Raw genomic sequence first — 13,352 nt, forward strand, 5'->3', positions numbered from 1 at the left:
GACAACATATCAAGAAGACTGGTAACTCTTCCATTGTTTCATACGACCGCTATGAGACAGAAACAATCGCGTCATCTGCTGCTCAAAGATAAACGCTTCGAACGAATTTGATAGCAAAGATTGCAACCTCAGAGGAAAGGTGCAGCGCTACTGTATCTGTCGCTTGGATTCCGGCAAAGCTGCCAGTCTTCTTGATATGAAGTCTGTCATCGTCGACTTGACGATCTCGAGGGACACGGTTAGGGTAGGTGGCTGTCAAAATCGGATGTCAACGAGCAAACAATATGCAAGAAGGAAATAAATCACCCCAGTGCGTCTGGGTTCAATCGGTGGGATTTTTCTGAGGTTTAAACATCTCTGGTCACGTCTTCCTTCGGAAAGGAAGTGAAGCCATTGATCCCGGCCCATGTGTTGATGCTGGTCCGTCAGTGATTGGCACTCGATTGCGGAACAGAGACCGACGTAAAATAAAGGAATCAAGAAGAAGAAGAATAAGATGGAAATAAAGGAAAAAAACAAGCTGAACATTGCATTAGGTCCTAAGTAACATTGATCGATTCTCTTCGTCGACTTTCTCTTTCGTTATAACTTAAGCACATAACCGTTTCTTATTGTGTTTGTGATATTAGTTGCTAGATAAAAGTTTGTTTTATCGATCTATGTGCTGAAAATACCTGGGAATGTCTTTACATGGCCGTGGGGATACAAAGAAAAAGTCGACGAAGAGAATCTGTCAATGTTACTTAGGACCTAATGCAATGTTCAGCTTGAAATTAAATTTTGAGTAATCACTACATGGTTAATTTTACAAAAATCACTTCATACCAGCATCCAATATCATGTTCCGTTTTTTCAGTCAATCTTCTCATTGCTCCACATTCCAATTGCTATTGAAAAACGAAAAAATCAAACTCAACAACTACATTCGTTAAGAGAGAGCCACGCATCGATTTGTTTTGTTTATCAACTTGAAATCCATCGCAGCTGTCTGAAGGTAGCTGCGGTTTATTTTTGCCAGGCCCAACTTCCAACTACAGTGCATCAATTCCACGACACGCAGTAACTCGATGTGAACTCAAATGATGTCGCGACACCCCATGAATCTTATATCATCATCCGTCTGGTCCGGTGCACTCATCTGCATTGAAATCAATCTCACGTGTGTCGCAGCAGTCGCAGTCGCCGTGGGGACCAGCAGGCTTCGAATTATTGCCCCCCCCCCCCTCACCCCACCCTTCGAAACGAGGAGCTGCAATAAATCAATCGCAGCGAATCCTCATCACCAAGACAACCCGCAGCTCAGCATGTCCCAGCGCCGATGAGCCGGGAGCCTACTGAGGTACGTTTCGTTTGTGAGTGAGCGAAGGTGACCGGGATGACGGGGTCTCCAAATCCAACTGGGGATAATGAAATATGATATCCAATTAAGTGGCTACTAATTGCCGGGTAATCCAATTTCGGAAATCATTCTCAATTATCAACAATTACCGCCCGAGGCAATCGAATTAAAACCAGATTTGAATCTTGAAAACCCGAAGCTCTGAACGCCGCCGCGCCTGGGTGGCCGGAGCCTCTATAGTGTGGTTGTGTGTGTGTGTGAGACTGTATGTGATCCGGTGGTTGTTGAATTTATTATGACTCTTGGCATCGAGAAGCGGAGATTTCCTTGGTACCGTCGGATTAGTGGCTTTCGGAGGGCTGGGGACAAGGGGATAGTTTGCACTATTCAGAGTTGGGATTCAAAACGGTCGGTTTATGGGCTTTAGAGGCTTTTCAGGCGTCCTATCTGGAGTCTGCAATGCTATAAGGCTGTGGAAGTGGGTCCAAGATCGCCTCGTGCATCATCGTGAGAGGGGAGGGGATGACATTGTACCGCACAAACCAAGGATCCGAGGTGGCTTATGGTAGTATAAAATTATGGTCTAGGTTGTTAATTTATTATTACACTAGCAATTATGGCGTCAGTGATAATCATCGTCAGCCCACAGGCAGTCAGGGTTGCGAGAATGGAAACCAGCTATTTGGCCGTACGTGCTCACGTGATAGTTTAATCCTTTCGGTTGGATTGGAATCCTTCTCATAGGGTTTCCAGCGATTTTCTGCTTTCAAATTTGAATTACGCTAAATTTCAATTTGCACCCTATCATCCTCAAAACACATATGCTACAATGTCTGCTGACTTCGCACTCAGGCTACTTTGTCCTGTGCACGTTCGCATATTTTGCTCCCCTTCCTGTCGGACACAGAGTTCACCAAGAATCCTCCTGGAGGAATTATTTATGAGTGACTATTTCATTCTCACTTGCCTTTGCTCTTCATTTGCTCCTTCCACGAGACCGCCCATCGACTCCCATTGGACCTTCAATTATCCCTCAGAACAACAGTAGAAACACCAACAACGAGAACTGAAACAGCCTCAAACCATGAACCTGACAAGCATGTGGAAACGACGCACAGGAACTAGTGTCCCGTTCCCTGCGCCTAAATGTATGCAGCAGGCACTCGTTCATAGTTGCTCGACCATACAAGCACAAGAAGCGTGACTGCGAGCGTTATATGCGTCTCAATGTGTGTGCGTCTGAGGTGGGTACAAAATTTAGTACCTGGTGTTATTAACGCAATTAGACGCCGTTTTGGAAAGCTAATGCGGCTTAATTGCGGAAGTTTCGGTTGGTTTACTACCATTGACTGGGTCTTCCCGGATGTGTCTAGGCTACGGGAAGAACTACTTTTAGGCTCACCTCTTTGTGGCCGAAGGCGTCCGGTTGAACGGCAAGTTTAAATCACATCCCGGAATCGGGAAGGCATCGAAGGTTGTGTTTGGAATGTGGAAATAGTGTTGGCCGAGATTGTATGCCGTCGTGGCAATGAAGATGGTTCAATCGATTACTTCCGGTCGAACGCCGTTTGTGGCTCCAATGGTGTCCTAGCTTGTAGTGGACGATATCGCTGTTTGAAGGAAGGCGAAGACGGGTTTTGTGCAGCGGATTGCAAAATAGTTAGGCGGTGTTTGTTTTCATGGGCAATTAATTCGAATAATGGGTTTTCAATTATGTGTAATCTGAACGACTCTGTTCTAAAGAGAGTCCGTTTTGAAAAATTCGATCTGAGTTCAACATATTTGGACAATAAACTTGTCGAATTGAAAAAAATCTATTTTCAATTAATTTGAACTGTTTAATAAATAATCAAATCTTCCTTTCTCTCTATGCCAGATTTGAATACTTACGAAGTCAACGCCCAACGTAATGTTAAATACTCAGGTATGCCAAAATGCTTACTTAATATAAAAAAAAATGTAAACTGAACTTTCAATACTTGTATTTTCCTAAATTGAGATTGTCAATAGATTCTCGCATGTTTTCATCAGTACAAATATGCAAACCTATTGAGAAGCTTGACGGTGAATATCGTCCAATGATAACATCGTGGAATGGTGCTATGTAGACAGATCGCCTATTAAATTAAAAAAGTAGTTACAGTTAGTACCGATTTGGGACTGTTTCACCAATTTCTCGATAACAGTTATTTGATCAATATTGGAATTATTAAAAAAATATTAAAGTATGACGTAGACCCACGCAAAATTGATGCTTGCTGCAGGACCAAGTGTCACGCCGTCCGAAGCGGTAATGAGCAGAGACATGTAGTAGTAAAATTTACGTTTATTTTCTGGTTTTTATGTTTCAACAATTGGTTTAACATTTCAATTGGTTAACCTTTGACTCTTCATCTTTGCGTGAAGTGATGATTGCGTTTAGCGCTAATTTACAGGTTACCCTTTATTTGATTGTTTTGGTTTGAATTAAAAAAATTGATAACCCATCTACTTGAGCACAGGAAACTACCTAACTACTTAAACTAGGTTGCCAAATCACGAATGATCTGGTGGTTTGATCGCAGACAGGTGACTCTGAACCTTTCCAGCGTGGAAGTCTTTCGCTCCTCGAGTGTTTGAAGACCGGTCAGGTAGTGAATCTCAGAATTACGAGTTCGCGGTGGACTGTTAAGGATCATTCTGAGGGTCTTGTTTTGGATCCTCTGAAGCTTGATCTGCTTGTGGACAGCAAGCTTGTTTTTGAGGGAAACGGTGGACTTCCTGTTTATGAGAGGGTAGAGCGACCTGCTTAAGGTGTTACACTTGGTGGATGTCTTGTCCACATGGGATCGGAATAGCAAGGGTGAGACCAAGGTAGACTACTTCACTCGACGATTCAATGGGAGTGCTATCAAGATGGATTAGATGGATAGCTGCATTGATACAAATCTTCCAGCTCTTGAAATAGTCGGACAGAACATCCAGGCCTGATTGTAGTTTACTCGCCAGAGCACGGATCACTCGACCCTTATAGATGATGGAGTGTCATCTGCGAGCATTGACAGGATACCACCACCCGGCAGGGAAGGAACGTCTGACGTGAAAATTACCCTGAGGGACCCCTGCATCAACATTGAACGTATCAGAGGGGACATAGTTCAAGTAGACCTGGAATGATCTGCCCGACAAGTAGTTTTTGATGATCTTCACGAGGTAGATCGGAAAGTTGTATCAATGCAGCTTGTACACTAGGCCATCATGCCAGACATTGTCGAACGCCTTCTCGACGTCCAACAATGCCATGGCAGATGTATTGGAAACGGACTTGTTCCGCTTGATGATGTTAGTAACCCCTGCGAGTTGGTGGATGGTAGAGTGGCCTTTCCTAAACGGGAATTGCTCTTTGAGAAAGATGTTATTGTCATTTGAAATCACCAGCAGACGGCTGAGTATCAACTTTTCGAATAGCTTCGAGATGGAGGACAAGAGGCTGATGGGGCAATAGCTTTTGGCACTGGTAGGATTTTTGCCAGGCTTGTTTGTTGGAATCACTTTGGCTAACTTCCAGGGAAGTAGCCAAGCTCCAAACATTTTTTGAAGATAAGGGTAAGATGGTTGAAGAAGTCAATACTCAAGCAGAGGCATGACAGCACCGCTGTTTTAAATCTTTTCAGGTTCAAGCAGAATGATGTACAACCAAGTGGTATTCGTTTATGATGACTGGGTTTGGGGAAAACGTTTAGTTCATGAAAACAGTGACCAAAATTATCATTTGCGCTTTTTTCAAAAGATTTTTGATTAAAAATTGGAAAAGTATTTAATTCAGAAGATTCGTTAAGTAATATCCTATCGATTAGCGTATTTGGATTTCAATTTCATTTATAAATGACAAAGTTACAAGCGTTCAAAACCTTACACTATTTCACCACACATATTTTTTTTTAATTTGTACCCCAGTATAGTCGACAAAGACGTAGTTCTACGTCAAAAGCGATGGGTCTTTGTTTGAAATCTTAAACTCAGAAAATCCTACAGGATGAACATCCCAAATATCTTACTATTAGTTTTATGAGGGTTCTGTAGCTCATGATTTAGATTGCTTTAGAACCACGATAAAATTTTACATAAGGTTTGTTCCCGTATTTGCACTTTTGCTTTTGCTGATAATTGCTGTATGAAAATATTGTCTGTTGCAGTGGTGACTGGATTTTTGGGAATATTTTGAGTCGCACATGAATGGTACGCTGACGAAAAACAACGAACTTTTTGGTTACTTCACGCCTCGAACACTATTGAGTTTAACAAATTTGGAAACAAAAAAGGTATACCATTTAAATTTAAACACGTCTCAAAATCATTTTCAATCTAATTCATACTTGGAAAACCATATAATTGTTCACAAATAAGTAATTTAGAATTGTTTGCAAAATTGCAAATATTTTGCAACATTATTTTTAAACGTGTTTCGAGTAGAATGTAATGAGAGTGTAAGATCTTGAAATCAAAACAACAACAAAAACCAAAACAGACACTTTGTTGTTGTTTTGATTCCGAACAAAAATCAGTTGCGAGCTACGATTTCGATCAGAAGAAGTGAAATTATTATCGGAGCTATCATCATATGTAAGTTTTACCCCTTAAATTATCGGAAATATCTTAGGACTTAAGAATTTATAGTTTTGTGTATCCTCTTTGCAGAATCTACCATGGATGCAGACGAGGAGGAGTCAAAGAACGAGACGTTTTCGTTCGCTGAAGACGTTCCAGAATGCAGCTATCAAGCAGAGTAGCTACTCGAAGCTCTCGATGAGGAATTTTCTGATCAAGATCCACTAAGTGACGTCAGCAACAAGGAAAATTCTGGTCCCAAAATCTTCAAACAAACGGAAGAAAACAGAAAAACGCGTTGAGCTTCGTGAACCAGCCAGCAGCCAACTTGCTCTCCGTGGAGTTTTCTTCAAGCGACGTTTTGTAGGGGAAACTTCGGGAAGTCAATTCTCTTCTGCAACAGTTGCCGGGAATTCGGTCGAGGAAATTATGCGAGGTGTTTGGAAGATTTTGCAACCTGTCTTGTGTCGGGAAATCGTATTTGTTGAAAATAACGGTTTGCAGGTTCCGACATGGGCTGATGGATTATCCTGATTTCAGTGCAATGAGCAAGTTTGTCATAATGCAAGATCAACCCCAGAAGCGACGTCTTACTATCGATCAAATTGATAGCAAACTACTCGTATCATGGAGAGAGAAGGAAATCAGGATTCATGTGCACATCTATTCAAACGCAGTGTCTTGTAGATCACTTTGGGATTTGGCTGACAAGCAACTAATTCGTTTTCAAAACGCATATCGTTCAGGAGCACCAAACAATCAGACCTTGACTAATCTGGCAAAGGAACTTCAGGATCTTCATGAACATCATTTCACCGGACATTCAAGTGCCTGGAGGCTCTGGGCTAACTACGTTCACTCGGTTTCTCCACATGAACAAGAACGCCGAATGTCTGGAATGCCTTCCGATCGGTGCCATTATCAGAAGCTATTAGAATGGAAACAACCCGGAGTGGGTTGTCTGTAGCAAGCACGATCAACGATGGATTTATGTCTGAACTAGCTGAACTGGAAGCCGAGGCGGATCTCCTGATTGAAGTAGGACAAAGAGTAAAAAGACGAATCATTGGACCAAGGTTGCAAAGACTCATTTCAGCTAAAATAATGTTTTTCGGAATAATAAAACCAAAAGATGGTATGATGGCATGTTTTACTTGTAACTTACACGAAGAGGTTACAAAGTATGCGTTGGAAAAATAAAACCTGTAAATTTTGCTTTCTATGAGTCACAATCAGCGATTTGCTGATCGCTGAGTGAGTGAGTGAGTGAGTGAGCGAGTGAGTTTGTGAAAAATCGCTGATTGTGACTCTCATGAAGTGAAATAAACAGGTTTAATATGTCAAACACATTCTTTGCAACCTCTTCTTGTATCCTACCAATTCAAAATTTGATCATGGCATCTAATTATTTCATAATTTAGAAAAACATTGTTTTAGCTGAAATGAGTCTTTGCAACCTTGCATTGGACTACGGTCTCGTTCAACAATAAATGCCAGCTTAGTATCCGCAATGTCCGAAACTCTACACCCAGAAGAGAACGAGTTAAGCCACTCATTAGCAGATCGGATTGTCGACATGCAAGATGTTGATCATGCATAAACACGGATCTGTATTTTTATCATGGTTTTATTATTCCAAATAAACTGTTACATTACTTCACTTACTCACTCATATTAGATTCGAAATTTAGGTTTTCGATGGTTTTAGACAAACCAACTGTAGGATTGAACGTTCCCCCGGGTAGATACCCACAGTGCCGGAAAATTTTAGTACAATCGTAAGAAGAAAATGCTGAGAACGTAGATATGGCTACATGAGATAGATTTTCGTTTCGGTTTTCATTGTAGGTTTGCTTTATTGAATTTTTCGTGATTCCGAATACCAATTCAATCGGATTATAAAAAGGACAGTATGGGGGAAGAAAAACTGGAATGATTCCGATTGATCGCAAATACAATACGATGTTCTGATCACAGTGGATACGAGCACCATCTAGTATCCACACAGAATTCGCTCCCGGATATCGATGTACCTTTTTGTTTCGAAGAGCGAATGAACGGCAGCATTAAAAAAAATTTCAAGTGAATGTTCCCTCCGTTTCAAAACTGTCCAGCATCCCATTCTGCCCCAAAAAACACAAAAATGACACTCTTGGACGCCTAACAAATTCACCGCAAAACACTACTATCAGAACACCAGGGGGCTCATGACTAAATTGGACGATGTTTATCTGGCTGCGCTTGACGGGGAATATGACGTTTATGTATTCACGGAAACTTGGCTCGATGGGAGGATCAATTCAGTGCAACTGTTTGGTGACTCTTTTACTGTCTACAGATTAGACCGTAATTCATCCAACAGCATTCGTACTCGCGGTGGTGGTGTGCTCATCGCTGTTTCCAACGAATGCGCCTCCTGCGTAAGCTCCAACGAACTAATTACTACAATTGAAGCGGTTTGGGTTAAGGTCAGCCTCACTTCGCAGAACATCCTCATTGGAGCGGTGTATATTCCCCCTAAACGTCGACATGACTGCACCACAATGCAGCTTCATCTGGATGCTACAGAATTTGCATCGTCCATGGCTGATATAACGGATGTGCTTCTTCTGCTTGGTGATTTTAATCAGCCTGGGCTTAGCTGGTCACCCTCAGGCCAGGGTTATGCGTTTTCAGATCCGATTGCATCTTCAACTACTCCTGCCAGCCGCTTGCTTGTTGACGGCACGGCTTTTCATGGACTGAGCCAGACAAACCTTGTTCCCAATTTCCAGTCTCGTTTTCTTGACTTGGTTTTTAGCGAAAGTGCACTTCTGGACTGTGTCGTCGCTGAAGCGCCTGATGTCATCGTTCCTCTTGACAATTTCCACTCTGCTTTGGATATATCTATCGCGAACGGATCTCAAATTCGTTTTGATGAAACCATGACTGCCACTCGGCTCAATTTCCGGAAGACCGATTTCCGTTTGCTGAGACGTTCCTTGTCTCAGATCAACTGGAACGTGTTGAATGACCTTGATATCGATACAGTAGCTTTTTGCGCGACTGTGTTTGTGCTTCAGTACCGAAGTGCCAACCTCCAAGAAGTGGACGATAACGCTACTCTCCGCAACCTGAAACGAGTGCGATCTAGAGCTCTCCGTGCTCTCTTTCATCGACGACGACGATGTACAAGCTTCTTTACAAGAGGTATGTAATTCGTACTCAACATAATCTGCAATGCCACCCCAAGGGATTCTGGTCGTTTGTGAATACGAAGAGGAAGGAAACTGGACTGCCGTCAAAAATGTTTCTCGGCAATGACACTGAGGTCAAATGCGACAACTGAGGACAAATGCAGCCTATTTGCTAGGCACTTCTTAAGCGTCTTCTCGAATGACTCCCCATCGCAAGCAGAAATTGAGCGAGCCGTCCGTGATGTGCCAACCGACGTCGTAAACATGGATGTTTTTGCCGTAGATGTACAAATGGTTCTCTCTGTGATGAGTAAAACCAAACCATCATTTTCACCAGGTCCGAGTGTTATTCCATCTGCAGTCCTAAAAAAAATGCTCCGATATCTTAGCTGCTCCGTTGTCCTTGCTCTTCAACCTGTCACTTCGTCAACTGAACTATTCCCGCACTATGGAAACGGTCTACTATGTTCCCTGTTTTCAAGAAAGGAGACAAACGCAATGTGGAAAACTACCGTGGGATTACCTCGCTTGGGGTTGAATCTAAGTTGTTTGAGTCGCTGCTAAATGAGAGATTGTTTGCTTCCTGCAAGCATTACATAAGTACATGTCAATATGGTTTCGTTCCTGGCCGCTCCGTGGAAACTAATCTCGTCAGCTTTACGTCGTTCTGTATGGAAAATGTATGCAAGAAACTTCAAGTGGATTGCCATCTACACTGATCTTAAAGCTGCGTTTGATAAAGTTGTGCACGACGTTCTGCTAGCAAAGCTTGAAAAAATTGGATGTTCTGTTTCCTTCTGCAGCTGGTTTAGATCGTACCTCGTGCAACGTGAAGTTACTGTATGCATTGGAAACTACTCATCGTACTGTTTCTCGAACAGATCAGGAGTTCCACAGGGTAGCACTTTGGGACCAATGCTCTTCTCTTTATTTGTGAACGATGTAACGTTTATTCTACTACGTGGAGGTAAATTGTTTTTTGCCGATGACTTGAATATTTATCTAGTCGTTCGAGGCTATGCCGACTGTTTAGAACTACAAAACCTTCTTCAAATCTTTAATGATTGGTGTGAACGTAATTTTATGGTCCTGTGCGTCTCAAATGCTGCATAATAAGTTTCCGTCGAACTAGGACTGCCGTTTTGTTTGACTATAACATTGCTGGGGCTGCAGTTCAACGTGTCGATCACGTTAAAGACCTCGGTGTCATGTTGGATGAAAAGCTCACATACACTCGCCACTTCTCAACCACGATCGACAAAGCTAATCGACAGCTTGGATTCATGTTCAAGATATCTAAGGAATTTCGTGATCCTCTGTGTTTTAAAGCCCTTTACTGTTCATTGGTACGCTCACTACTGGAATTCGCGTGTGTTGTCTGGAATCCCTACCAAGCTGTATGGAGTGGACGATTCGAAGCTGTTCAACGCAAATTCGTCAGATACGCACTGCGCTATCTTCCATGGAGGGACCCGCTGAATTTACCACCGTATGCTGACCGCTGTCGTTTACTGGGTTTGGATACTCTTGCTAAGCGACGAAACATATCGCCGGTCGTCTTCGTTGCTAAAGTTTTACTCGCAGAATATGATGTTCCTGAGTTACTGGACAAAATTAATCTGTATGCTCCTGCCCGAACACTCCGTCCGAGAACCTTGCTACATGAAGTAGTACATGCAACCCCTATGCTGCAAACAGTTCTTTTGTCGCCATGATTCATCAATTCAACGAAGCCTCTGACCTATTTGACTTTGACATCAATGCGTCCAGGTTTCGTCATCGTTTGCTGTTGGCCAATTTTTAATTTTTAATGAGTAACTACATTTAGATTTAAGTGTTTCATTGTGACTATCAAGTCAGATGGACTATAATAATAATAATAATCTAAAAACACGAGATTGAACAAATCCCAATCTATTGAATTGAGCTCCGAAAAAAAAACGAAAGATTTCGTGCTCCCTTATTTGGATAGCACGCCGTTCGAGGGCTTTCCATGTCAGACCTTCCGCATGCAAAATTCTGCATATGCTCGCTGCACTTATTGTCACCTGGAAGTTCCGATAGAATAGATTGCTGCATTCATCCAAAAATAATACCGGATTGTTCTGGTACTGCTGTACAATCCAGTATCTGTGCTCTGCTCGGAATTTGTTGTAAATCTGTTTCCGCTGCTTCTTCGTGACCAAGCCATCCTTCTCGTAAGCTAGAATCCAGCTCGAAATTGTAGTTTTACTCTTCTTGTAAATCACGGACAGATTAGTCCTTGAAATTCTCAGAAAATAGTATCCATATAGGCAGTGGTACTTCGTATCACAGCTGGCTCGCCGACCACGAACGTTTTCCAGAATAACATAAGACATGATCAACTGAAACAGACATATTTATGAATAAATCAACTTACAACCAATTTAGTATTGAACTGGTCGAGCTGTAGATAACGTATTTACTTACCGGCAGGGAGTAAACAAGTATAATTTACGACAAATATTTGAATAAATATTAAGTTCGTAGAAAAAAATCGTGTTTTGTGACTCGAACAGACAATCAAAAGCCAATGTTTTTGTATTCACTTCGGATAAGCATAACTGTCACTTTGACAACTCTATCTGTCATACGCATGGCCCGCACTTATTTCATCCCCGCACTTTCAAAGTGCGGAGTCCAGTAAGGTGCAAAATCCGCAATAATACAGGAATCTCCGATTTGCGCGGTGGGTGGTGCCGTCTACTCACCACCATTTTCCAGCAATCTTTCAACCAACTGAACTATTTTTTTGTTGGTGACAAGTTTGTAGTTGACCCTAACCACATACCTCACCCCCAAGCTTCTCCCCTGATCTTAACCGCGAGTAAGCCACGAGCATTCGGCCTAACTCTTACTAGATCTAGAATAAAGTAAATTGTATCACAAAACAATCAATTGTCGGCTCCGCAAAAGCTAACGCGATTGAGCCTTTCAAATTAACCGAACTAGATTAAAAAAAATCCAACTCATTGGCTTGTTGGTTGATCAATATTTGTACGTCCAACCAATAAAAAAAATATGCCCGCAATTTCAAGACATGCCGGCATCGTTCGATGGCACTATTCACGCTACATAAATCCCTTCCGGAATAAGCATCCTTCCAACTGTCTGAGATTCTTCCATGGCGCATAATTTCCATCCCCCATCGTCCCCGGCAATGTACCGAATCTCACCCGGAAAAGAAGCTCCATTTTATTTCATGAATTATTTACAAAGTATTATTGTCTATATTATTAAGTGCACGGAATTTGTCTTCCGCCCGGATTTTCTCTGTCCCAAACTATTCCCACTACCCAGGGGCAGTGGCTGGATAAAAAGGACAAAACTGTCGCTTCGTTTAACGATTCTGCTGTCACTCCGCCGTCCCTCCGGGTTTTGTCGTTCTATTTTCGTTCTCGGACACCCTGGGACCGCGCCGGGGAGAGTGGAAAGTTTATCCAAGTCGAATCCTTTTCCCTTCCGGCTTATTGCTCACCGTCAGGAGAAGTCGGGTTCTTTTTTTGTCGCTTCTCTGCTCCGTTCCGTACACCAGGACTAGCATATTCTTTTTGAAGGTTATTACCAGTGATTCTCCGACCGAATGGCAGTTTATGATGGAAAGTGGTGTCACTAGCCACCCCACCGCACCCTCGCCACCGGTCGGTCGGTGTTTTGTTTTTGCGCAATGATGAAGACGACAAAAGTTTCGCCCCTCGGTTTCCAAGGATCGCTCGGTGGTCGGATTATGGACGAGTTGTTGGAAATGTTCGGTCATTGATTGATATTGGATGGAAGATGGCATCCTTTTTGGGACACAAAAAAAAAACGGAGAAGGCTTTGGAAGAAAACACAAACGTCATCCCGCAAGGAGTCGATTGGAACTGATCTAGATGGCGCAGCGTTATGGGGACGACACCAAAAGAAGAAGACAACCAAAAAAACTTGAAGTGGGAGACGTCTGTCAGGCTCAATTTCGGTGGCAATCGTTCATACAGGCTGAGGGAGGCCCGGTATGAAATATGATACTGCTAAAACTGGGAACAGGCTTATTTCTTTTCTTCGCATGGTTCGCGTATAAGAAAAATGTGGAGCTGCATGGTAATTTGTTTTGAAGGATTGAAGCTTGTGTTGGAACGTGAAGCAAAATGTGTTGAGATTTATCTTCATTTTGTATATTTTTCAAAACAAAACAACAAAGACGAACACTGACACGTGAGGTGCAGCTCGGAGCTCGTCGTTCAACAGCT

General features: G+C 42.5%; 2 protein-coding genes and 2 pseudogenes across 2 annotated transcripts in view; 2 read left to right on the top strand and 2 right to left on the bottom strand.

Annotated features, from left to right (window-relative positions):
• Positions 1–13,352, top strand: part of LOC135703174 (paired mesoderm homeobox protein 2B-like) — a 119,001-nt gene that overhangs the window by 13,781 nt on the left and 91,868 nt on the right. The window lies entirely within an intron of this gene.
• On the top strand, positions 6,025–7,526 carry LOC135703092 (uncharacterized; annotated as a pseudogene).
• Positions 7,588–8,417, bottom strand: LOC135703093 (uncharacterized). The gene is given in 2 exon segments (XM_065224202.1): positions 7,588–8,166; positions 8,298–8,417. Coding segments are annotated over 2 exon segments (699 nt in total).
• LOC135703094 (uncharacterized) lies at positions 9,565–11,462 on the bottom strand (annotated as a pseudogene).

Source organism: Ochlerotatus camptorhynchus, unplaced genomic scaffold (assembly GCF_037179485.1).
Source record: "Ochlerotatus camptorhynchus isolate MF236.1 unplaced genomic scaffold, CSIRO-AGI_Acam_v1.1 ptg000209l, whole genome shotgun sequence".
Classification (NCBI taxonomy): domain Eukaryota; kingdom Metazoa; phylum Arthropoda; class Insecta; order Diptera; family Culicidae; genus Ochlerotatus; species Ochlerotatus camptorhynchus.